The following is a 26616-nucleotide window of genomic DNA, read 5'->3' as shown; positions in this document are numbered from 1 at the left end:
TTCCTTTTCTCCAGCGAACGCTGCTGGAGAGAAGGGATGAATGGCGGCTTCAGCCCCACGCTGGAGACAGCGCTTACTGTAGCTTTGTCTCCTGCACGGTCCATGTGGTACTCAGTCGGCACACTGCTGCCGCACGTGTGCCACACTGATGTGCCACGTGAGCTCACGGACACGGATAACTCCGGTACAGATTTTTCCGGTACCGGAATTATCTGGACGTGTGAGAGTGGCCTAAAACACATTTAGCATCCACATACACTCACTGGCCACTTTATTAGGTACACCTGTCCAACTTCTTGTTAACACTTAATTTCTAATCAGCCAATCACATGGCGGCAACTCAGTGCATTTGGGCATGTAGACATGGTCAAGACAATCTCCTGCAGTTCAAACCGAGCATCAGTATGGGGAAGAAAGGTGATTTGAGTGCCTTTGAACGTGGCATGGTTGTTGGTGCCAGAAGGGCTGGTCTGAGTATTTCAGAAACTGCTGATCTACTGGGATTTTCACGCACAACCATCTCTAGGGTTTACAGAGAATGGTCCGAAAAAGAAAAAAAATCCAGTGAGCGGCAGTTCTGTGGGCGGAAATGCCTTGTTGATGCCAGAGGTCAGAGGAGAATGGGCAGACTGGTTCGAGCTGATAGAAAGGCAACAGTGACTCAAATCGCCACCCGTTACAACCAAGGTAGGCCTAAGAGCATCTCTGAACGCACAGTGCGTCGAACTTTGAGGCAGATGGGCTACAGCAGCAGAAGACCACACCGGGTACCACTCCTTTCAGCTAAGAACAGGAAACTGAGGCTACAATTTGTACAAGCTCATCGAAATTGGACAGTAGAAGATTGGAAAAACGTTGCTTGGTCTGATGAGTCTCGATTTCTGCTGCGACATTCGGATGGTAGGGTCAGAATTTGGCGTAAACAACATGAAAGCATGGATCCATCCTGCCTTGTATGGAGCATCTTTGGGATGTGCAGCCGACAAATCTGCGGCAACTGTGTGATGCCATCATGTCAATATGGACCAAAATCTCTGAGGAATGCTTCCAGCACCTTGTTGAATCTATGCCACGAAGAATTGAGGCAGTTCTGAAGGCAAAAGGGGGTCCTGTTGTGAATTTGCTTTTTGCTCCCTCTAGTGGTTACTAGTTTTTTGACTCTGGTTTTTCTGTCATTCCTTTTATCCGCACCTGGGTCGTTAGTTAGGGGTGTTGCTATATAAGCTCCCTGGACCTTCAGTTCAATGCCTGGCAACGTAGTTATCAGAGCTAGTCTGCTGTGCTCTTGTCTACTGATCCTGGTTCCAGTTATATCAGCTAAGTCTGCCTTTTTGCTATTTGTTTTGGTTTTGTATTTTTGTCCAGCTTGTTCCAAATCTATATCCTGACCTTTGCTGGAAGCTCTAGGGGGCTGGTGTTCTCCCCCCGGACCGTTAGACGGTTCGGGGGTTCTTGAATTTCCAGTGTGGATTTTGATAGGGTTTTTGTTGACCATATAAGTTACCTTTCTTTATTCTGCTATCAGTAAGCGGGCCTCTCTGTGCTAAACCTGGTTCATTTCTGTGTTTGTCATTTCCTCTTACCTCACCGTCATTATTTGTGGGGGGCTTCTATCCAGCTTTGGGGTCCCCTTCTCTGGAGGCAAGAAAGGTCTTTGTTTTCCTCTACTAGGGGTAGCTAGATTCTCCGGCTGGCGCGTGTCATCTAGAATCAACGTAGGAATGATCCCCGGCTACTTCTAGTGTTGGCGTTAGGAGTAGATATATGGTCAACCCAGTTACCACTGCCCTATGAGCTGGATTTTTGTATTCTGCAGACTTCCACGTTCCTCTGAGACCCTCGCCATTGGGGTCATAACAGTTTGCCAGGCCAGTATTAAATGTTTAATGCATTGCAGAAGAGGGATTATAAGAAAGAAGATTCTGAGTTTTTTTTTTTTTTTTTTTCTTCTTCCCCTTTACCTCAGAGTGGCTATGCTTGCTGCAGACATGAATGTCCAGACCTTGATTACAAGTGTGGACCAGCTGGCTACTCGTGTGCAGGGCATACAAGACTATGTTATCAGAAATCCTAGGTCAGAACCTAAAATACCGATTCCTGAACTGTTTTCCGGAGACAGGTTTAAGTTTAGGAATTTCGTGAATAATTGTAAATTGTTTTTGTCCCCGAGACCCTGTTCATCTGGAGATTCTGCTCAGCAAGTAAAAATTGTGATTTCGTTCTTACGGGGCGACCCTCAGGATTGGGCTTTTTCGCTGGCGCCAGGAGATCCGGCATTGGCTGATCTTGATGCGTTTTTTCTGGCGCTCGGTTTACTTTATGAGGAACCCAATCTTGAGATTCAGGCAGAAAAGGCCTTGCTGGCTATGTCTCAGGGGCAGGACGAGGCTGAAGTGTATTGCCAAAAATTTCGGAAATGGTCCGTGCTGACACATTGGAACGAGTGTGCACTGGCCGCTAATTTTAGAAATGGCCTTTCTGAAGCCATTAAGAATGTTATGGTGGGTTTTCCCATTCCCACAGGTCTGAATGATACTATGGCACTGGCTATTCAAATTGACCGGCGGTTGCGGGAGCGCAAAACCGCAAATTCCCTCATGGTGTTGTCTGAACAGACACCTGATTTAATGCAATGTGATAGAATCCTGACTAGAAATGAGCGGAAAATTCATAGACGCCGGAATGGCTTGTGCTACTACTGTGGTGATTCTACACATGTTATCTCAGCATGCTCTAAACGTATAGCTAAGGTTGTTAGTCCTGTCACCGTTGGTAATTTGCAACCTAAATTTATTCTGTCTGTAACTTTGATTTGCTCACTGTCATCTTATCCTGTCATGGCGTTTGTAGATTCAGGTGCTGCCCTGAGTCTCATGGATCTCTCATTTGCTAAGCGCTGTGGTTTTACTCTTGAACCATTAGAAAATCCTATTCCTCTTAGGGGTATTGATGCTACACCATTGGCAGCAAATAAACCGCAGTATTGGACACAGGTTACCATGTGCATGACTCCTGAACACCGCGAGGTGATACGTTTCCTGGTTTTACATAAAATGCATGATTTGGTTGTTTTAGGGCTGCCATGGTTACAGACCCATAATCCAGTCCAGGACTGGAAGGCTATGTCAGTCTCAAGTTGGGGCTGTCGTGGTATTCATGGGGATTCCCTGCCTGTGTCTATTGCTTCTTCTACGCCTTCGGAAGTTCCGGAGTATTTGTCTGATTATCAGGATGTCTTCAGTGAGTCTGAGTCCAGTGCACTGCCTCCTCATAGGGACTGTGACTGTGCTATAGATTTGATCCCAGGCAGTAAATTTCCTAAGGGAAGACTGTTTAATCTGTCGGTACCTGAACATACCGCTATGCGTTCATATATCAAGGAGTCTCTGGAGAAAGGATATATTCGTCCGTCTTCTTCCCCTCTTGGTGCGGGATTCTTTTTTGTGGCAAAAAAGGACGGATCTTTGAGACCTTGTATTGATTATCGGCTTTTAAATAAGATCACTGTCAAATTTCAGTATCCTTTACCGTTGTTGTCTGACTTGTTTGCCCGGATTAAGGGTGCCAAGTGGTTCACCAAGATAGACCTTCGTGGTGCGTACAACCTTGTGCGCATTAAGCAAGGTGATGAATGGAAAACCGCATTCAATACGCCCGAAGGTCATTTTGAGTACTTGGTGATGCCTTTTGGGCTCTCCAATGCGCCTTCAGTTTTTCAGTCCTTTATGCATGACATTTTCCGGAAGTATCTGGATAAATTTTTGATTGTTTATCTGGATGATATTTTGGTTTTTTCTGATAATTGGGATTCGCATGTGGAGCAGGTCAGGTTGGTCTTTAAAATTTTGCGTGAAAATTCTTTGTTTGTCAAGGGCTCAAAGTGTCTCTTTGGTGTACAGAAGGTTCCCTTTTTGGGGTTCATTTTTTTCCCCTTCTGCTGTGGAGATGGACCCAGTCAAGGTCCGAGCTATTCTTGATTGGACTCAGCCCTCGTCAGTTAAGAGTCTTCAGAAGTTCTTGGGCTTCGCTAACTTCTACCGTCGTTTTATCGCTAATTTTTCTAGCATTGTGAAACCTTTGACGGATATGACCAAGAAGGGCTCCGATGTAGCTAACTGGGCTCCTGCTGCCGTGGAGGCTTTCCAGGAGTTGAAACGCCGGTTTACTTCGGCGCCTGTTTTGTGCCAGCCTGACGTCTCACTTCCCTTTCAGGTTGAGGTGGATGCTTCGGAGATTGGGGCAGGGGCCGTTTTGTCGCAGAGAGGCCCTGGTTGCTCTGTTATGAAGCCTTGTGCCTTTTTCTCTAGGAAGTTTTCGCCTGCCGAGCGAAATTATGATGTGGGCAATCGGGAGTTGTTGGCCATGAAATGGGCATTTGAGGAGTGGCGTCATTGGCTCGAGGGTGCTAAGCATCGTGTGGTGGTCTTGACTGATCACAAAAATCTGACGTATCTCGAGTCTGCTAAACGCCTTAATCCGAGACAGGCCCGCTGGTCATTGTTTTTCTCCCGCTTTGATTTTGTTGTCTCGTATTTACCAGGTTCAAAGAATGTGAAGGCCGATGCTCTTTCTAGGAGCTTTGTGCCTGATGCTCCTGGAGTCGCGGATCCTGTTGGTATTCTTAAAGATGGAGTTATCTTGTCAGCTATTTCTCCGGATCTGCGACGTGTGTTGCAGAGATTTCAGGCTGATAGGCCTGAGTCTTGTCCACCTGACAGACTGTTTGTCCCGGATAAGTGGACCAGCAGAGTCATTTCCGTGGTTCATTCCTCGGTGTTGGCAGGTCACCCGGGAATTTTTGGCACCAGAGATCTGGTGGCCAGGTCCTTTTGGTGGCCTTCCTTGTCAAGGGATGTGCGGTCATTTGTGCAGTCCTGTGGGACTTGTGCTCGAGCTAAGCCTTGCTGTTCTCGTGCCAGCGGTTTGCTCTTGCCCTTGCCTGTCCCGAAGAGACCTTGGACACATATCTCCATGGATTTCATTTCTGATCTTCCGCTATCTCAGGGCATGTCCGTTATCTGGGTGATATGTGATCGCTTCTCTAAGATGGTCCATTTGGTTCCTTTGCCTAAGCTGCCTTCCTCTTCCGATCTGGTTCCTGTGTTTTTCCAGAACGTGGTTCGTTTGCACGGCATCCCTGAGAATTTTGTGTCAGACAGAGGATCCCAGTTCGTTTCCAGGTTCTGGCGATCCTTTTGTAGTAGGATGGGCATTGATTTGTCGTTTTCGTCTGCTTTCCATCCTCAGACTAATGGACAGACGGAGCGAACCAATCAGACTTTGGAGGCTTATTTGAGGTGTTTTGTCTCTGCTGATCAGGACGATTGGGTGACATTCTTGCCGTTGGCTGAGTTTGCTCTTAATAATCGGGCTAGTTCCGCCACCTTGGTTTCGCCTTTTTTCTGCAACTCTGGTTTCCATCCTCGCTTTTCTTCGGGTCATGTGGAGCCTTCTGACTGTCCTGGGGTGGATTCTGTGGTGGATAGGTTGCAGCAGATCTGGAATCATGTGGTGGACAACTTGAAGTTGTCACAGGAGAAGGCTCAGCGCTTTGCCAACCGCCGCCGCGGTGTGGGTCCCCGACTACGCGTTGGGGATTTGGTATGGCTTTCTTCCCGCTTTGTTCCTATGAAGGTCTCCTCTCCCAAATTTAAACCTCGTTTTATTGGGCCTTACAAGATATTGGAAATCCTTAATCCTGTATCTTTTCGTCTGGATCTTCCTGTGTCGTTTGCTATTCACAATGTATTTCATAGGTCCTTGTTGCGGCGGTACATTGTGCCTGTAGTTCCTTCTGCTGAGCCTCCTGCTCCGGTGTTGGTTGAGGGCGAGTTGGAGTACGTGGTGGAGAAGATCTTGGATTCTCGCCTCTCCAGGCGGAGGCTTCAGTACCTGGTCAAGTGGAAGGGCTATGGTCAGGAGGATAATTCCTGGGTGGTCGCCTCTGATGTTCATGCGGCCGATTTAGTTCGTGCCTTTCATGCCGCTCATCCTGATCGCCCTGGTGGTCGTGGTGAGGGTTCGGTGACCCCTCACTAAGGGGGGGGTACTGTTGTGAATTTGCTTTTTGCTCCCTCTAGTGGTTACTAGTTTTTTGACTCTGGTTTTTCTGTCATTCCTTTTATCCGCACCTGGGTCGTTAGTTAGGGGTGTTGCTATATAAGCTCCCTGGACCTTCAGTTCAATGCCTGGCAACGTAGTTATCAGAGCTAGTCTGCTGTGCTCTTGTCTACTGATCCTGGTTCCAGTTATATCAGCTAAGTCTGCCTTTTGCTTTTTGCTATTTGTTTTGGTTTTGTATTTTTGTCCAGCTTGTTCCAAATCTATATCCTGACCTTTGCTGGAAGCTCTAGGGGGCTGGTGTTCTCCCCCCGGACCGTTAGACGGTTCGGGGGTTCTTGAATTTCCAGTGTGGATTTTGATAGGGTTTTTGTTGACCATATAAGTTACCTTTCTTTATTCTGCTATCAGTAAGCGGGCCTCTCTGTGCTAAACCTGGTTCATTTCTGTGTTTGTCATTTCCTCTTACCTCACCGTCATTATTTGTGGGGGGCTTCTATCCAGCTTTGGGGTCCCCTTCTCTGGAGGCAAGAAAGGTCTTTGTTTTCCTCTACTAGGGGTAGCTAGATTCTCCGGCTGGCGCGTGTCATCTAGAATCAACGTAGGAATGATCCCCGGCTACTTCTAGTGTTGGCGTTAGGAGTAGATATATGGTCAACCCAGTTACCACTGCCCTATGAGCTGGATTTTTGTATTCTGCAGACTTCCACGTTCCTCTGAGACCCTCGCCATTGGGGTCATAACAGGGTCCAACCCGTTACTAGCATGGTGTACCTAATAAAGTGGCCGGTGAGTGTATTTGGCATTTTTGTAGCAACGAGGGTCCATGCCTCCAGAAGTAGAAGCTAGGGATAACGTATTGGGCATTACAAAAGTGCAAATTTCACTTAAGAACAGCCACTACTGCTTGTTTCGGGAAAACACCCACGGAGTCAAAAAAGTCACACATGTAGATAAAATACCATGGAGGTGTAATTTCCAAAATGGGGTCACTTGAAGGAGGGCTCTGTATATGGAGTCATCAAACTATTACACGATAATTTATTTTTCAAGAGTCAAATAGCGTTCCTTCCCTCCAGAGTTGGTGCTATTTTGACCCATTTCCCAGTGTGAAAATGTAAAATCTGGGGCTAAAACTAAATTTGAGGTAAAAATGTAATGATTTTTTTCTTCACTGTCCAATGGTAAAAAATTCCCTGAAACACATTATGATCACTGCACCCCGAAATGAAATCATTGAGAGATGTAGTTTGTAAAATTGGGTCACTTATGTAGGGGGATGGGTTCTGCTGTTCTTGCACAACAGAGGCTCTTCCAGTGGTCAAGGCACCTGTAAACCCTAACAGTAAAATCTGTATTACAGTGTGGCGCTCCTTCCCTTATGAGCTTTCCATGTAGCCTGAAAAGTAGTTCCCAATTACATGTAGAGCATGTAGAGAAATTACACAATAAACTATGCAGTCCATTTTTTCCTACTAGCTCACTGAATAATTAAAAACTTGGGGCTAAAAAACATTTAAGTGGTAAAAATGTAATTATTGCTTCTTCACAGCCCAATAGTATAAAATTATGTGAGGCACATGTGGTGTCAATCTGCTCACTGCACCCCTAGATATATACATTGAGAGTAGTTTGCAAAATGGGGTCACTTATAGGGGTTTCTGCTGTTCTGGCACCTCAGGGGCTCTGCCAATGTGACATGTTACCTTCAATAATTTCCATCAAAACCTGAACTATAATATGACGCTCCTTCAATTCCGAGCCCTTCCGTGGCCCCAAATTATGGTTCATTTTCCCATTTCCTATGAGAAAAGGAAACATTTAGGGGTAAAACAACATTTTTGGGTGAAAAGTTCTATTTTTTAATTTTCACGGCTCAACGTTATAAAATTCTGTGAAGCACTTGTGGAATAAAAAGTGCTCACCACACCTCTAGATAAGTTCCTTGAGGCGCTTAGTTTCCAAATGGGGGGGTCACTTGTGGGGAGTTTCTGCTATTTAGGCATCCGATATCCATTCCAGCCAATTTTGCACTCCAAAAGTTGAATGGTGATCCTTCCCTTCTGAGCCGTGCTGGAAGTCCAAACAGTAGACTTACATCACATAGGGAGTATCTGTGTACTCGGGAGAAACTGTACAACAAATTGTGTGATCCTATTCCTCCTGTAACCTTTTTGAAAATGCAAATTTTGGGGGTTAAAGCAATATTTTTATGGGGAAAAGCAAAATTTTTCATTTTTTCCTTCTATATTGCTTTTATTCCTGTAAAGCACCTGTAGGGTTAATATCTTCTTAAATGTGTTTTGAGCCCTTTGAAGGAAAGTTTTAAAAAGTAAAAAAACAAACAAAACTCAACCAGCACTAAGGCCAGTGAAATGCAGTGATAGGTGGAAACACATGGCATGGTTTAAAATTTTTAAAATAAGTGATACAGGGCAGGTTTCAGTGGAGACCCGACAGGTCTGGTGATTCCTCCGGCTGCGTTCTCCCACTCCGCTCCAGTTGATAAGACATGTCTCTCTCTTGTGTCTACATAGGGAAAGACCTGTCGATCAAATGGACCATGTATACTATACCTTTACATTTAGAATGTGAAGCAGGAACGGTTTGACACAAAAAGGAAGTTTGGAATTTTTAAAATGGTGGAAATGAAGTTTACTCTTCTCAGCAGCGTTCACAAATACCTCGTCTTCTTTCATCTTCAGGCTGTGCTTCACATTCGCTAGTTCAGTCTTCTCTTTTTGAAGCATCTGATCCTTCTCTCCAAGGAGCTTTTCTTGTTGCATCGTCACAGCATTTTTTAGCTTCATTTTGTCTACCAATTTCTTCATATCTATCTGCAACTTTTTGATTATTTCATTTGCCTATAAATGAAGATGGAAAGCATACATCAGCAACATGTAATGCAAAATACAGAGAAATTATGACATTCGATAACGACGAGCTTACCTTTATCAGCTCCTCAGAGAGCGATTTAACAGTGGTTTCAAGCTTCCCAGTGTGCAATCGTTTTTGTTCAAGAGCTTCTTCTAGCTTTTTCTTAAAAAAAAATTAAAATAAAATAAAAATCTTATATATTTATACCTCTAAACCAAAGTATAAGTATTTCTAAAACAGATTTGCAAATTAGGAATCATGAGCTGTGGACAAACCTTCTGTTCTCGAGCACTGTCACAAGCCTCTGTGGTCCGGACCACGACCTCCTCTTTATCCTTTACCTCCTGTTCTAGAACAGCGGAGCGCATTTTATACTGGTTTAGGAGTTTCTCTTTATCGTGGCACTCAGAGTCCAGGGTCGTATTCTCTCTTCGGAGAGAGGCTACCTCTTGTTTTACTCTGTGATTTTCCTGAAATATGAAAGCATTACAAAATTATTACATGCATTAAGGAACAAAAATAAAAAAAACAAAAAATTTAGAGAGATTTTCCATTTTGGGGACACTTTTTTCCTCTTAAATACTAGTGATGAGCGAGTGTACTCGTTGCTCGGGTTTTCCCCAGCACGCTCAGGTGACCTCCGAGTAATTATGCTGTTCGGAGATTTAGTTTTCATCACGGCAGCTGAATGATTTACAGCTATTAGCCAGCCTGATTACACGTGGGGATTCCCTGGCAACCAGGCAACCCCCACATGTACTCAGCTTGGGTAGTAGCTGTAAATCATTCAGCTGCCGTGATGAAAACTAAATCTCCGAACACTAACAGTCGGAGATCACCTGAGCGTGCTCAGGAAAACCCGAGCAATGAGTACACTCGCTCACCACTATTAAATACATGTTTTTAGGGCAAAAAATACATTTGGATTTAAGTTTTGTTAAAAATGTTGCACAATTTGCCTTCTACAGCCTCTACTTTGTACTGGCTGCAGAATGAGTTAATGGAAAGTCAATCATTGAGCTCGTTCTGACAGTCTTAAAGGGACTGCCAGCACAGAAGGACTGTTCAAACCAAGTACAGGGGCTGGATGCATCACAGCGGGCTAATCATTTAAATACAACTTACCATTTGTTTGTTTTCCTCTCTATCTCCAAGCCGCCTCCAGCCTCTTTGATTGACAGCTCTGACTCCATAGAGCCACATAAAAGCAGAGGGAAAACAAGCAGATGGAAAGGTGTATATAAATGATCGGCCTCGCCGTGATGCACTGAGCGCCTGTACTTGGCTTGAACAGTCAGTCATTCTGTGTTGACAGAGCCCCTTTAAAAGGAGGGTTTGTAGATTTTTTTTTCTGTCACTTACTAGGCGCCTCTTAGCTGGTTATGACGATAGACCACATAGTTTAATGAGCACAGAAACGAAGAACCTGAAAAAGCCAATACAACAATTTGAATCCAAATGCAAAATTGATTTTTTTTGCCCCCAAAACATTAAAAAAAGTAGTATTTTTAACAATTAATAATTAATTATTATAGTATTTTTTAACAAAGATTCATTTTCTGGCTAAAGTGAAAAATGTAGATTTGTAGATAGTGAGTGATACCCGATTGTACAATATTTCTTACACTGAACATGACATCTAATGACACTTGTGAAAAGAAAAAGTCATCCTAAAACACATCCCAAATCTTCAAATTGTGCATTACATGTAGCTTAAAATGTGTCACCATATCTTTTATATACACTTTCCTAATAGCGCTAATATTTTAATTTGGCGCCACCATATTCCGTAGCGCTTTACAACATCATCATCATCTCTGTCCCCATAAGGGCTCACAATTTAATTTCCTTTTCAAACCACATGAGTAATTATCTGTATGTATACTAGATCTTAGTCAAATTAAATGAACGTTCTGAGCAGTGGACACTCACAATTATCTTCTATAATATTTGAGAATAAGTTTTCTATGGCAGATAGTTACAATGAATTTAAAGGGGTATTCCCATCTCCAAGATCCTATCCCAATATGTGGTAGGTGTAATAATAATATTATTAGCAAATGCCTCCAATTAGAAATGTGGCATAGTTTTTCTGATTAGCTATGTCTCTTTACTCACACGGTTTATACGGCCGTGTGTCTGCACCCTATCTGTCATTATATCTGTGATCGTAACCATGGACTTAGGTGTCCTGCAAAGCCTTCACATGAGGAAAGAGACATAGCGAATCAGAAGAACTATACCACATTTCTAATTGGAGGTATTTGCTGATATTGTTATTATTACACCTACTATATATTTGGACAGGATCTTCGAGATGGGAATACCCCTTTAAAGGAACTAGCTGTCGTTTCTGAAAGAAGTTTAGCAGGTTTGACTTACATTATAAAGCCCAACCTAAGAACAAAATAAAGCTGCCATTATAGAAAAACTGTAAAATATGTTGTTTCGGTCAAACAATAAGACTGGCCCTGATAGGCACTTTTTGCTCCATCTCTTGGCATTCTATTTGGGCGATTGCATTGCAACAATTCCTAAAATCAGACACAGATTCATGTGGCAGACTACTCGCCTCTTCCACCGCTCCGAGTTTGCCTTTGAGTTCCCGAATGCACGACTCCGACTTGTATTTCCGCTCTGTGAGGTCTTTATTGAGCACTTCTAGCTCACACGCTCTGCTCTCCAAGTGCTGCATGGTCCGGCTACTCGAGGATTCCAGCTCCTTCTTGTGCTGCTCATACTGATGCTGGTATTGAGTTTGCATCTAAGAAGAATAGATACTTAGTTGCGAGACTTATACTAAATAGACACAAAGCTTTCCCCAACATTTGTGTTCGCTACAATGTATCTCAATTGTTCAACATATCAACAATATTCCAAGCAGAGCAACAGATGGGGAGGGCGAGCTTGCAGAGTGATCGCCCATTAATGAAACGCTTGGCACATGAGCTTTGATTTCCGCACTACAAAGAGGTTTTACAGACAGCAAGACAGAATGCAGGGAACGCTACACAGAATAAAAAAAGCTTGGCATTTCACACTCCCAATTGCTGGGTAAAATGTCAAACCTGTAAGACTTTCTCCCTTTCAGTCGTGATTTCTTGTGTATGCCGACTGGTTAATAAAGACGTGTGTGATGTCCATTCATTCCTCAACTTATTAAGTTCCTTACATTTCTCATCTAGAGCCTGTAAAGAGGTTGAGGTCAGTAAACGCAGCACTAACTTGGTTTATATGCTTTTGGAAAGCAAGAATATGCACATTACATTAAAAAAATATATATAATAAAAAAAGAATCTCAAGAAGCATTAAAGTATAAACTAGCAATTCCCTAGTACTAGTCAACCCAACTGTCTCATAGAAACAGATACGGTATTTTTATGGAGGAGAAAAAGGATTCAGTTCACCCTCCTATCAGCCAGCAATCACTGGCAACCGGGTGCACAGTAGAACTTGGGACAGTCAGTCCCACGCAGAAGGCTCCAGGGTAGTCGGGGATCCAGCACACGTGAGCACATAATATCAAGGTTTATTGGTACAAAACGTCTTGATCAGTGTATATTCCGTAAAAAAAGATTAGGTAAAAGGTATCTTTTCTTGCAACATACACTGATCAAGGTGTTACCAACTTTGGAATAAACACTGATTTTATCTATTCATGTGTGCTGGATCCCTTACTACCTTATTTCATCTGTAGAGCAGTACCAGGTTTAGCCATAAAAATAAATAATAAAATAAATAAAAAAATGTTTAACACCAATTATAAAACATAGTTAACATAATGCTTTTTTATGTTCTAGAGTAGAACCATGGTTTAGTATTTTCTCCAATGTGGCTTTAAAAGGGCAGAATGCTCAAGCTGAGTACAGGCGCTCAGTGACCCATGGTAGGGTCAATCATTCACACCATCTACACTACCCTTCAAAAGTTTAGGGTCACTTAGAAATTTCCTTATTTTTGAAAGAAAAGCACAGTTTTTTCCAATGAAGCTAACATTAAATGATTCAGAAATACACTCTATACATTGCTAATGTGCTAAATGACTATTCTAGCTGCAAACGTCTGGTTTGTAATGCAATATCTTGGTGTATAGAGGCCCATTTCCAACAACCATCACTCCAGTGTTCTTATGGTACTTTGTGTTTGCTAACTGCGTAAGAAGGCTAATGGATGGTAAGAATACCCTTGAAAACCCTTGTGCAAGTATGTTAGCACAGCTGAAAACAATTTGGCTGATTAGATAACCTATAAACCTGACCTTCCTTTGAGCTAGTTTAGAATCTGGAGCATTACATTTGTTGGTTTCATTAAACCCTCAAAATAGCCAGAAAAAAAGAACTTTCATGTGAAACTCGACAGTCTATTCTTGTTCTTAGAAAGAAGTCTATTCCATGGGAGAAATTGCCAAGAAACTGAAGATTTCCTACAACGGTGTGTACTACTCCCTTCAGAGGAGAGAACAAACAGGCTCTAACCAGAGTAGGAAGAGAAGTGGGAGGCCCCGCTGCACAACTGAGCTGCAAGACAAGTACATTAGAGTCTGTAGTTTGAGAAATCGACGCCTCACAGGTCCTCAACTGGCAGCTTCATTAAACAGTACACGCAAAACGCCAGTGTCAACGTCTACAGTGAAGAGGCGACTCCGGGATGCTGGCCTTCAGGGCAGAGTGGCAAAGAAAAAGCCATATCTGAGACTGGCTAATAAAAGGAAAAGATTAATATGGGCAAAAGAACACAGACATTGGACAGAGGAAGATTGGAAAAAAGTGTTATGGACAGATGAATCCAAGTTTGAGGTGTTTAGATCATACAGAAGAACATTTGTGAGATGCAGAACAACTGAAAAGATGCTGGAAGAGTGTCTGACGCCATCTGTCAAGCATGGTGGAGGTAATGTGATGATATGGGGTTGCTTTGGTGTTGGTAAAGTGGGAGATTTGTACAAGGTAAAAGGGATATTGAATAAGGAAGGCTATCACTCCATTTTGCAACGCCATGCCATACCCTGTGGACAGCGCTTGATTAGAGCCAACTTCATCCTACAACAGGACAATGACCCAAAGCACACCTCCAAATTATGCAAGAACTATTTAGGGAAGAAGCAGGCAGCTGGTATTCTATCTGTAATGGAGTGGCCAGAGCAGTCACCAGATCTCAAGCTTGACCGTACGGTACAACGAAAAGTGCCCATCAAGCCAAACCAACTTGTGGAAGGGGCTTCTGGAAGCATGGGGTGACATTTCTCCAGATTACCTCAGCAAATTAACCACTAGAATGCCAAAGCTCTGCAGTGCTGTAATTGCTGCAAAGGGAGCATTCTTTGACGAAAGCAAAGTTTGAAGGAGAAAATTATTATTTCAAATAAAAATCTTTTTTTCGAACCTTGTTAATGTCTGGACTAGATTTTCAATTCATTTGGCAACTCATTTGATTAATAAAATTATGAGTTTTCATGGAAAACACTAAATTGTCTGGGTGACCCTAAACTTTTGAACGGTAGTGTATATCTGCCTCTCAAGTCAGAGCTGCCAATCAATTAAGGGGGGTGGCTATAAAGGGACAGAAAGCAGGTAGGATGATGTATATGAATAACTGGCCTCGCCATGAAGCACTGACTGGCAGGAATTAGTTTGAACAGTCATTCTGTGCTGCCCATTTAAGTTGCACCACGATGCTTGCTTCCAAATATACAGGTGTAATACCTGTACTGTGATCCTTTGGGTAACACAGCAATTACTATTTGTTATTTCTTGTTAGCACCCGGTAAAAAACGACGAGGCACCACTAACTGTTGGCATTTAACACAAATACATAGGTCTTTGTATGACACTCATGCTGAATGGGATGTGATTATCCCATTATGTGCACCTTTCAGGCAGGGAGAGAAGATGGGGCGGCTAGGAATCTCTGCAGAGAATATGGCAGGGTGCTAATAGTCTGATCATTAGGGGTGCAGTCACAAGGGTCTGATGCTGCAGACCAGCGATAATGGTGGCCTAGAATATGCAGACATTTATAAAGACTTGTCTTGCTTAAGTGCATTTTATAGGTGAAACTTACATTGTAAATGTGTGTGCTCACAGAGACATTGTCAGTACCATGCTAGCGTCTAGTATTGGAGCCTACGCAAGTGAAAGGGAATGAGCAGCAGCAACAGCCATTGGCCTTGGTCAGAACTGGCATGGTTTCTGGAGAAAACACCAACCCTTTCTTCAGCTTTACTCAAGTTGTTGGTTATTGGTAATTGTAAAAAACTTAAGTATCTGCCGTAAAAATTATGAGCCAATGTTCTAGCTTAGTATTGATGTAATTTGTATTTGATTGTTTTTAACAGTGCTTTTAAATGTTTGAGTGTTTTAGGTTTGATGGGAGGGTCTACAGGTGGAGGGAGGTGTCGTGGTCGGCACTATATTTCCGCTGTTTGGCTCTCGCATTGAGTGACCCGTAGAAGCGCGAGCATAGCGCGAAACGGCCGTCGTCCCCGTTCTCCCCTGCTCACACGAGCTTTGGCTCCGGTAATCCCGACCATGTATTTATTGTAACGAGCTGCTAAATAAAGACTGAACTCAGAAGACTGGTGAGTGCCCTCTATTCTCTTTTCCATTGGATTTGAACAATATCTGTGTTGCTTCTCCGGCATGTAATCTTGGGGTAATTACCATAACCAAGTGGAAACAAAGAATTGTATTTCCCAGACTTGTGATGTTATTTCAAGGGTTTCACACTTTCAAGGTAATAAGTCACCAGGTTTTGTTACCCAATCTGAGAGCATCATAATGTAGGGGCAGAGAACCTGATTCCAGTGATGCATCACTTACTAGGCTGATTGCTGTCATTTTGATAAAATCCCTGTTTTATTTGCTGTAGATCTACCAATTCTCTCAATATTGGGCTCTGTATAACCTGCCCACACCACCGATTGGCAGCTGTCTGCCCATATACAGTGTACACAGAAAGCTGCCAATCAGTGGTGGGGGAAGGGTTATACAGAGCTCATGTATATGCTTGACTGCCCAGCAGCAGGTTTACTATTTCTGTAGTGATAATCTCCTACTGATAAAACAGGGATTTGATCAAAAGTACACTAAGCAGCCAGTAAGTGACATCGCTGGAATCAGGGTCTCTGTCTCTACATCATGCTGCTCTTACATTAGGTGGTCATAAAAACCTGGTGACAAATTCTCTTTAGGTTATGTGCCCATGTTGCAGAATAGAAACAGATTTTTCCGCATCAAAACCGCACAACCTTGCCAAGGAAAACGCATGTGGATTTTGACGAGTTTAGATACATTTTTAACGCGTTTTTTGATGCGTTTTTCAAGCGTTTTTCCAATACAAGTCTATGGTGGCGGAATCGTCACGATTCCGCAAAGTTAATGAACGTGTTGCGCATTTTTCCGCGATGCGATTCCGCTGCGGAAAAATACACAGCATGGGCACAGCAATTGCGGAATGTAATTAAAATTAATGGGATGCGTTTTGTTAGCATTTTTTAAGCATTTCCACAACGGAAACGCTTTAAAAACGCAACGTGAGCACATAGAAAACAACAGATACTCCCCCGAGTGATTATCTGCTCTCTGCTGCTGCTCCTCCAATCTCAGCGTTTTGGCTATGATGTGACACAGACAGTACATAGCCAATCAGTGAGCTCAGCAGCTCATCTCATGCCTTCTACATCAGTAGAACCGCTGAGCCCAGTGATTGACTGCAGCAGTCATTTGAGCAGCTGAAATATATATATATTATATATATACATATACATACATATACACACACACAGTATATACACACAAACAGTATATATATATATATTATATATATACATACACACACACACACATATACATACATACACACACACACACACACACACACACACACATAGATAGATATATATACATACATATAGATAGTTTTAGAGAGAGAGATTTATATTGTATAGGTAGTAGCACCAACCTGTTGTGTTAAGCATAGTGTTTGAGAAAAATCTTCTTCGGATTTCTGTAATTTTCCTTTTAGGACACAATTTTCCAACTATAAATATACAACACAATATCATTATATATATTACACATAGTCTCTAAAAAAGCTGCAAATCATTGCAATGCAGTACTTCATATTGCCAGAAAAGTAAATGACCAAACTAATATCCATATTGGGGCAAAGACACATCAAATCAGTCTTAGGTCTGATATCTGGGTGAAAAAAAAAATAAAAAGCAAATTATGGTAAACATGAAATAAGAATGGAGTGACTGATTTACTATATTGTATGGCAAAAAGATAGTGTACACTGTAGCTAAAACCTTGATAATAAAGCCAGTGTAGCTTTAATATCTCTGGCATACTAACAACCCAGTACAAGAAATATACCCCAAATAAGCCAACTAACAAGCGGTGGAAAGATAGATTAGAAAGTCGGACCAAATTCAAGCAGCAAGGACTACTTTGATACATGTAGTGTGAACGGCCTAATTACCGTTCGCTCGGTCTAAAAATTATCCCCAATATTCTCAATTTACTTATTAAATTTCCCCCCCAAAAAATAACCAAAAAAAATGGCTTAATGCCACTTTCAGGTTGGTCACAATTAAACTTTGGATATTCTGAAGCTTAACTTTGCAGAGATATGTTAAAGCATGCAGATGTAATTGGTAGCTGCAAGCTAGTAAACATAAATTGTAACCATATACTAATAGTCCTACAAGGGAAATCTTCAACATTAAAGGGAACCTGTCGGGTGATTCATGCGGCCTGAACCACCAGTCTAGCAGGACCTCCGAGGAGAAACGTGCCGGACCTGTCACTAGTCACACATTAGTCACCCGGCTCAGTCTTAAACGCAAGTTTTTCTCTGAAATGCCGCAGCAAATCTCTGGTTTAGAACAGAATTGACTCCTTTTGTTATTATAAAGGATTCAGAGGAGACATGAAAGATGCATAGAGCACGGTTTTCCATTTTAGCATGGCTCTTGACCATAGATGCTGGTGCGGCCTCAGGGGCAAAGACTTCCTCGGATTCCTCTACAAGTATCCCATCACTATGTCAACACTTTCAATAGAAACAGGGCTAATTGCTCATTATGACTGGCGTCACTAACCTTTAGACTCTTAATGCAGTCAGCGAGGTATTTTTTTACATCGTTGTCATTCCCTTCTAAAAGTTTTAATGAGAGGTGAACAAGGTGCTTGAATGGATTTGTTTCGATAATATTTAGGCTTGCAGACATACAGTCAAGTCCACTGGAAGATGTTAGAAGCTGCAGCAAAAACCTTTGGAGAAAAATAAAGAAAATGTAGAGTGTAAAACTATATAATATCCATCTATCTGCTATTTATCCACACACTAATAATTACATATAAAATGGGCACACCCCTCACATCTCAGTAAATATTTTATTACATCTTTTCATGGGAAAACACTAAAGATATGACACCTTGATACAATGTAAGTAGCCAGTGTACAGCTTGTAGAACAGTGTAAATTTGGTGTGCTGTCTAAGGCTGGGTTCACATTCTTGTTTGTGTACGCAGCGTAGGCCTGCGTTCTTCTTTCCTTCCGATCCGCATCCATCCTGCATACCTATCTTTAACATTGTGTACGTGTGGTCGTGCGTTGTATGCGGATGCGTCCCCGTGCGGCGCTTTGACGTTAAAGAAAACTCCCGGGGCCTGACGCTTTCAACTACAATATCCAAAACAGCTATCCAGTTTGTAGACTTAATGGTTCACGTAGAGACAACAGGAAAAATGTCCACGTCGACACATTTTAAACGTCTCGATGTGAATGGTTACCTTTGTCTTCCGAAATGGATTACCAATATACCATATGGTCAATATTGGAGAATTAGAAAAAACTGTACAAAACAATGTGACTTTTTAGACGAATCTAGGGTCCTTATAACAAACGTTTCAAACAAAAAGGATAACCAAAAAAACTCATTCACGACGCCTTTTTTAAAGTTAAATCCTTTTCTAAAGAGGACTGTATTAATAAAATCAATGCTAAAGCAAACATGGACACAACTACTTTTGCTAAATGGAGTTTTGTTACCACCACAATTATTCCCACATCTCGATTCAGAAATTGCTTGGAAAATATTGGTTTATTTTGAAAAGTGATCAGGTTCTTTCCAGATTTCTCCCTGCGAAACTGAGAACCATTTTTAGAAGAAATCGTAACTTACGCAATTTAGTTGCTGCTAGCAGCACCACACGCAATCCCCGTCCCTTGACAGTTAATATCACTCTAAATCCTGGACACTTTGCCTGTAAAACCCCCAAGTGTTTATGCTGCTCCTCAATTATCAATGGGGCTCCCATGTAGCTGAGCCGACCGAGTTGCGCCAGCTTCTAGTTGAGGCTATTGAAGCATGGCAAAAGTAAAAAACAAAAATGTGAAAAAAATAAAAAAATATATAAAAGCTTAAAATCACCCCCCTTTCACCCCATTCAAAATAAAACAATTAAAAAAACCAAAAAAAAAATCAAACCTACACATATTTGGTATCGCCGTGTTCAGAATCGCCCGATCTATCAAGAAAAAAAAAAGGCCGCTAAAAGGCGTAGCGAGAAAAAAATTTGAAACGCCAGAATTAAGTTTTTTTTGCCGCCGCGACATTGCATTAAAATGCAATAACGGGTGAACAAAAGAACGTATCTGCACAAACGCAGTATCATTACTAACGCCAGCTCGGCACGCAAAAAATAAGCCCTCAAACGACCTGAGATCACGAAAAATGGAGACGCTACGGGTATCGGAAAATGTTTTTTTTTTTTTTAAAGCAAAGTTTGGAATTTTTTTTCACCACTTAGATAACAGAGAACCTAGACATGTTTGGTGTTTATGAACTCGTACTGACCTGGAGAATCGTAATGTCAGGTCAGTTTTAGCATTTAGTGAACCTAGTAAAAAAGCCAAACAAAAAACCAGTGTGGGATTGCACTTTTTTTGCAATTTCACCGCACTTGGAATTATTTTCCCGATTTCTAGTACACAACATGGTAAAACCAATGATGTCGTTCAAAAGTACAACTCATCAAGCAAAAAATAAGCCCTCACATGGCCATATTGATGGAAAAATAAAGTTATGGCTCTGGGAAGAAGGAGAGCAAAAACCGAACACGGAAAAATGGAAAATCCCAAGGTCATGAAGGGGTTAAAGGTTTGCTCATTTTTTAATCATATATGCCTTTTTCATCTCCACCCTAAGCGCTCCATTAAGACCATGACTCTTCTTTATTCAATATAAGAACACTGTCCTGTTTTTAATGGATATGCAATAAAGTTGCCAAGATTTTACCAAAGACACCAATTTTTTTTCTTTCTTATATTGATGTCACAGTACATGTTGACATTCATGGTTCATTCCATGAACTGTAGCTCCCCACAGCTGGCAGCACTCATGCAGCCCCAAACCATGACACTCGTCCACCACCATGCTTGACTGTAGGCAAGACACACTTGTCTTTGTGCTCCTCACCTGGTTGCTGCCACACTGGCTTGACACCATCTGAACCATATAAGTTTATCATGGTCTCTTCAGACCGCTGGACATGGTTCCAGTAAGCCATGCCCTTAGACTGCTTGTTTTCAGAAAACGGTTTGTGGGCTTTCTTGTGCATCATCTTTAGAAGAGACTTCCTTCTGGGATGACAGCCATGCAAACCTATTTGATGCATTGTATGGTCTGAGCACTGACAGGCTGACCCCCCCAAAAAAAATTTACACTGTTCTACAAGCTGTACACTGACTACTTACATTGTATCAATGTTCAATCAACAATCAATGTTCTATCTTCAATGTTGTCCCATGAAAAGATAACAAAATACTGACAAAAGTGTCAGGGGTGTACTCACTTTTGTGATATACTGTATATACACACACATACATATATAAATATATACACAAACTTATCCGTCTGACAAGAGGGCCTGGTCAAAATCAGCTTCCTTTAGATGGAGAACCCGGCCGAGCCTGTTAGACTCTTCTTTGTGACAAAGGCAGCGTGTGGAGGGCATAATCCTATTTCCTAACCCAGCATGAATGTTTCACAGCAAAGCAATCAATTTGTATATGCCTTCAAATAAACACCATGTCTAAACTTATATCACTCACAAGCACTCTACAGCAACTGCTAAAGAAAAATCCATTAAGAAGAAAGGCAGACGGAATAAAAAAAAAAAAACTCACTAGCTGCATTGCACAGAACACAGTATATAGTCGCCCTATTGAGACAGGCATACTATCTATGTATTATCAGCGAGGAACACATGGCGAGTGTCATTTCTTCTTTTTCATCAAACATCATAATAACCCTCATCCAACCACATGCAGACTTCTCTTTCTGAAGGTTTTAACTATTGGAAGCGTTATCTTTCAAGGAGTGATGACCCAGGGCAGAATCAAGCACGCTTGCAATCTTCTGGCAGATCGATACAATGACCTAAACAACACAATAAAACCTTACTCTAGAGCCAACTCCAAGAGAAAGCAAAACTTCACATGTAAAATCAAGACTGAACATTTCGCTTAAAAACGGCTGTTGTACCGAACTTAATGCTGAAAAGCTTCTTTTAGATGACTATACTACCTGCCCATACTAAAGCTGTCCAAACTAGGACCGCCGGTAGTTTACACAGCCTTTCCTGGTTGAACATATACATTTTCACCATTTAAAGTGACGGTTTCCTCCCTTTAAAGGCTCCAAATGATTAGATTCCCAGCTATATACCTTTGATTATAATTCTACTGTATGAAAATCTTACTATATATTCTTATTACAAAGAGGCCTATTAAAGGGAATCTGTCAACGTTTTTTTGCCGTGTAATCTGATAGCAGCATAACATAGGGCAAGAAAGCCGGATTCCAGGGATGTATCACTTACTGGGCTGCTTGCTGTAGTATTCATAGAATACCTGTTTGGTCTGATGTAGATGTAGCAGAGCTAAGAGTTAAACTGTGCATTACCCACCCACTCCCTGTGTACACTGTGTAATGTGAGCAAGCTGCCAATCAGAGGTGGGGGCAGCGTTACACGGATTAGCCTGACTGGGCTGTATGTGAGCTGTAGTCACATAGTATAATCTCTTGCTGAGAAAACGCTGATTGCATTGAAACTACATCACACAGCCTAATAAGTGACACATCCTTGGAATCAGGGTCTTGTGCCGTATATTATGCTATTCTTAGATTAAACAGCAAAAACCTGCTCACAGATTCCCTTTAATGATGCTACAGCCAACAAAGAGTACAAGAGGTTGCAAAAGTGAATAATGCAGCACCTCTTCATCACACCACTTGTCATAAATAAGTACATAAAGGAATCAATGAAGGTATTGCATCTGATATAAGTAAACTGGAAGTGTACAGTAGTTAGAAGGGGCAATGTAATCCCTGACAACTATAGCTATAAATCCCAGCATGCCTTGCTGACAGTGCTGTTTCTGGACATGAAGTTGCAGTTACATAAGGTCAACCATTAACAACTGTCCAGGTAACGAGCCTGAAGTATGTGTACAAACGGCAGATGTACCGGTGTCCGTCTCCTCCATTGCAGCATCTAAGCATACAAGACTAACTGACAGGCCAAGTGGGATCAGAAAGCCGAGCCTGGGAGGCAATAGGCACTATAGGCGAATATGGTGGAAGCCGATATATATGGCTAGTGAAACGCAAGTCTGTACTTGCGTGTGTCTTCACAATGTGGGAAAGTGTCAGCACTAACACAATGTAGTCTTCCCAAACGTATAAACTCCACTAAAAGAGACGCTTCCAGTAAGGTTGGCAAATAAGAACTCTCATATTAAGCCAGTTTCTTCCTAACAATCCCATTTTAGAAAGTGATGGCAGATCAATGTTCCAGAGAGTACGGTTTCAGTGCCAGGCCATCCATTGTGCAGGGAGGTGCAGCACAGATCCATGCAAGTGAAGGGGCTGGCTGCATTTCCCAACAGAGGTCAAACCCCAAGTGATCCTAAAGAAATCCTAGCGAAATGCCGTCACTTCAGGTGATAAAAGGTCCCTGTAAAATTCGAGGACACATTTTTGCGTGTAAAACAAGCTGACAGCTCACGTAAACTAACGCAAAGTTCCCATTTTCATGCCGAGAAGCATTCAGCACAATATGTGAGAATGGCTGAAAGGTGTAACCCAATCCAGATTTCATACACATCGGTAATTTTTTCATACACATCGGTAATGATTTCATACTGGCATATGGACATTAAGAAATGAATGAATGCATCACACACCTCGGTACAGTCTTGTCTTGTTCCGATATACACTGCTCCAATAGTTCTATGAATCTCTGAGGAAATGCAGAATATTCCACTAGTAATCCTTGCTGGTTTTTGAGACTGTAATGCAAGAAAATAAAAATTACAGATATTGACAGGGTATGCTGACAATGTCCCACTTGTTAAGAAGGGAAACATAGGACAGCTATCCACTGGGTAAAATGACCAGCCCTGTGTGAAGGAAATATCCATTTCATTAAATAGTTAAATTATTAATGTTATAAGCAGCAAACGCTAAACAAAAAAATAGGTATTAGACCTACCGTTAATTATGTTTCCAGAAGTCCATCCTGACAGCACCATGGAGGACATCCTCCTCCTCCTTGCAGGGACAGGAAGCACACGAGAGGTTAAAAGGTCCGTCCCACCCGCTTTCCCCCAGTGTTGTAACAAGTACCACCACATGGTTAATGCAAATAACACTTTAATGACAGAATCATATTACAGCATATGACATATCAAAAACGGGGAGGGAACTACCAGTGCTGTCAGGATGGACTCATGGAAACATAATTACCGGTAGGTCTAATACCTATTTTCCAGGACGTCCCTCCTGACAGCACCATGGAGAGTACCAAAGAACCTCCCTAGGGTGGGATTAACGTTTGGAGAACTTTCCTACCAAATGCGGTCTGCTGGCCAGACAGTACATCAAGTTTATAATGCTTACAGAATGTGTCAATTCTGACCGATATTGCTGCCCTACAGATCTGCTCTAATGAGGTGCCTGCTCTCTCAGCCCAGGAAGCAGATACCCCTCGGGTAGAGTGGGCACTTAGACCTACTGGAGGGCTAACCCCCTCAGCAAGGTAAGCATTTGAGATTACGGTTGTAATCCATCTTGCAATTGAAGCCTTAGTGGCCTTCATCCCTCTGTTCTTTCCCCCGAAAAGAATAAACAGGTTTGGGTCTACACGCCAGCTACTAGTGACTTCTAGATATTCTATAACCGCCCGTCCACATCCAGAGAGTGGAGGCTCTGCTCTTTCGCGTTGGAAGGATTGTTACAAAAGGAGGGTAGCACTATCTCCTGATTTCGGTTCTGACTAGAGCCTACCTTTGGTATGAACACAGGGTCTAATTTTAAGATTATACTATCATCCCTGATCTGGACATACGGGTCTCTGGAGGATGTGGCCTGGATCTCCCCTACCCTCTTGGCCGTGGTGATCGCCACTAAAAACGCAGTCTTCCATGTGCGAATTGAGATAGGCATATCTTCGCTGCAGACATATGGATCCCTACACAGGGACCTGAGGACCAGTTTAAGGTACCAAGGCGGAGTAAACTGCCTAATAGTGGGGCGCAGCCTCAGTGTTGCTCGAATGAATCTTACTATCCATGGCTGGGATGCCAGAGGATAGTCGAAGAAAGAGCTTAGTGCTGAAACCTGGACCTTGAAGGTGCTGGGCCTAAGACCTTTGTTGAACCCTGCCTGAAGGAAATCTAAGACTCTAGGTATGTCCGGGGTACCTACCACGAAGTTGGACCTGCCAACCTTTAGACAGAACAGTTTCCAAATTTTGAGATAAATTGCTGATGTGACTGGTTTCCTGCTGGCTTGGATAGTAGATATGACCTGGTCTGATAAGCCCTTAGCCTTCAGGATGTACCTTTCAGGATCCAGGCTGGGTTTGGGTGGCGAATCGGGCCCTGGTGGATGACATCCTCCCGAAGGGGGAGCTCGATTAGGTTCTCGATCGCCAAGGTTCCTACCAGAGGGAACTAGCTCCTCCTTGGCCAGTACGGGACAACCATGATGACTCTTCCCCGATCCTCCTGGATCTTTCGTAGGACAGCTGGGATGAGCGCCAGAGGTGGAAACACATATGAGAGGGGATTTACCCACTTTTGACTCAGGGCATCTATCCCATCCGGAACTTCCGAGGGATTCAGAGAGTAGAATTTTGAGACCTTCGAGTTTCTTCTGTTTGCGAATAGGTCTATCTTGGGGGTTCCCCAACGCCGACATAGTTCCTGGAAGATATCCTGGTTCAGCTCCCACTCGTTTGGGCAGACCCGCTGACTGCTCAAATAATCTGTTACCACGTTCTGGGACCCTTCCAGGTGTACTGCCGTTATGGATAGGACTGTAACTTCTGCCCAGGCGAATATTCTCTCCGCCAGGTCCTGAAGTGGCCGATGTCTTGGACCTCCTTGATGCTTCAGGAACGAGACCGTTGTCACATTGTCGGATAATATCCTGACGTGACGATTTGAGAGCGTGCATGTAGGATAGCTGCGGAGACACCATCACGTGTTTCTCAACGCAAGCAGTGAATAGCCAGACCTTTCCCCGGGAAGGAACAACCACGGGAAGGGCAGCATCCAGTAAAGGAAAACATCCAATACAGGAAAACCACCTATGCCAAGCATGGTATCCATCCACAGACAGCTGTTTCGGGGTGTTTGCCCCTCATCAGTGTGGAGTAGGAATCTGGCTATTAGGAGCAGTGCCTAGTAAAAGGCTGTGAAGGAACAGATGATTGGCCTCGGGGAGACCAAAACATCCAACACCGCGGAGACACCATCACGTGTTTCTCAACGCAGTGATCCAGAACACTGCCCCCATCCCTTATGGGAAATATGCAAATCCAGATCTGGATCACTGCGTTGAGAAACACGTGATGGTGTCTCCGCGGTGTTGGATGTTTTGGTCTCCCCGAGGCCAATCATCTGTTCCTTCACAGCCTTTTACTAGGCACTGCTCCTAATAGCCAGATTCCTACTCCACACTGATGAGGGGCAAACACCCCGAAACAGCTGTCTGTGGATGGATACCATGCTTGGCATAGGTGGTTTTCCTGTATTGGATGTTTTCCTTTACTCGATGCTGCCCTTCCCGTGGTTGTTCCTTCCCGGGGAAAGGTCTGGCTATTCACTGCTTGCGTTGAGAAACACGTGATGGTGTCTCCGCAGCTATCCTACATGCATTTGCATATTTCCCATAAGGGATGGGGGCAGTGTTCTGGATCACTGCGTTGAGAAACACGTGATGGTGTCTCCGCGGTGTTGGATGTTTTGGTCTCCCCGAGGCCAATCATCTGTTCCTTCACAGATTTGAGAGCGTGGACCGGTTCCGCCTTAGGGCCTCCCAAACAGCATATAGTTCCTTGAAGTTGAAGGATCTGCCTCTGATGTCTTCTGGCCACCTGCCCTGAAGGATTCTCCTCTGTAGATGGGCTCCCCATCCCTGCACGCTGGCATCCGTGGTGACCATTACATAGGGGGAGGTGGACCATAGCATTCCCATCTTCAGGTTCTCTGTTTGCGTCCACCAGAAGAGTGACCTCCTTACCAGTCCTGATAGGCTCATGGGCCCGTCCAGTGAGGTCTGACGGCGATCCCATATGGACAGTATCTCTCTTTGCAATGGTC

General features: G+C 43.0%; 1 protein-coding gene across 2 annotated transcripts in view; it reads right to left on the bottom strand.

Moving 5' to 3' along the window:
• The window catches only part of LOC143818471 (spindle assembly abnormal protein 6 homolog), a 115489-nt gene that overhangs the window by 24668 nt on the left and 64205 nt on the right, over positions 1-26616 (bottom strand). For both annotated transcript variants that reach the window (XM_077299769.1, XM_077299776.1), the window contains exons 4-11: positions 23194-23298; positions 18041-18212; positions 16897-16974; positions 12006-12125; positions 11510-11701; positions 9213-9407; positions 9010-9099; positions 8745-8924 (exon numbers count right to left, since the gene is read on the bottom strand). In XM_077299769.1, the coding sequence (XP_077155884.1) occupies positions 8745-8924; positions 9010-9099; positions 9213-9407; positions 11510-11701; positions 12006-12125; positions 16897-16974; positions 18041-18212; positions 23194-23298 (1132 nt within the window). The remainder of the gene's footprint in view (positions 1-8744; positions 8925-9009; positions 9100-9212; positions 9408-11509; positions 11702-12005; positions 12126-16896; positions 16975-18040; positions 18213-23193; positions 23299-26616) is intronic.

Source organism: Ranitomeya variabilis, chromosome 1 (genome assembly GCF_051348905.1).
Source record: "Ranitomeya variabilis isolate aRanVar5 chromosome 1, aRanVar5.hap1, whole genome shotgun sequence".
Lineage (NCBI taxonomy): Eukaryota > Metazoa > Chordata > Amphibia > Anura > Dendrobatidae > Ranitomeya > Ranitomeya variabilis.
Note: the sequence above shows the minus strand (reverse complement) of the source record. Positions and strands in the feature narration are given on the sequence as shown.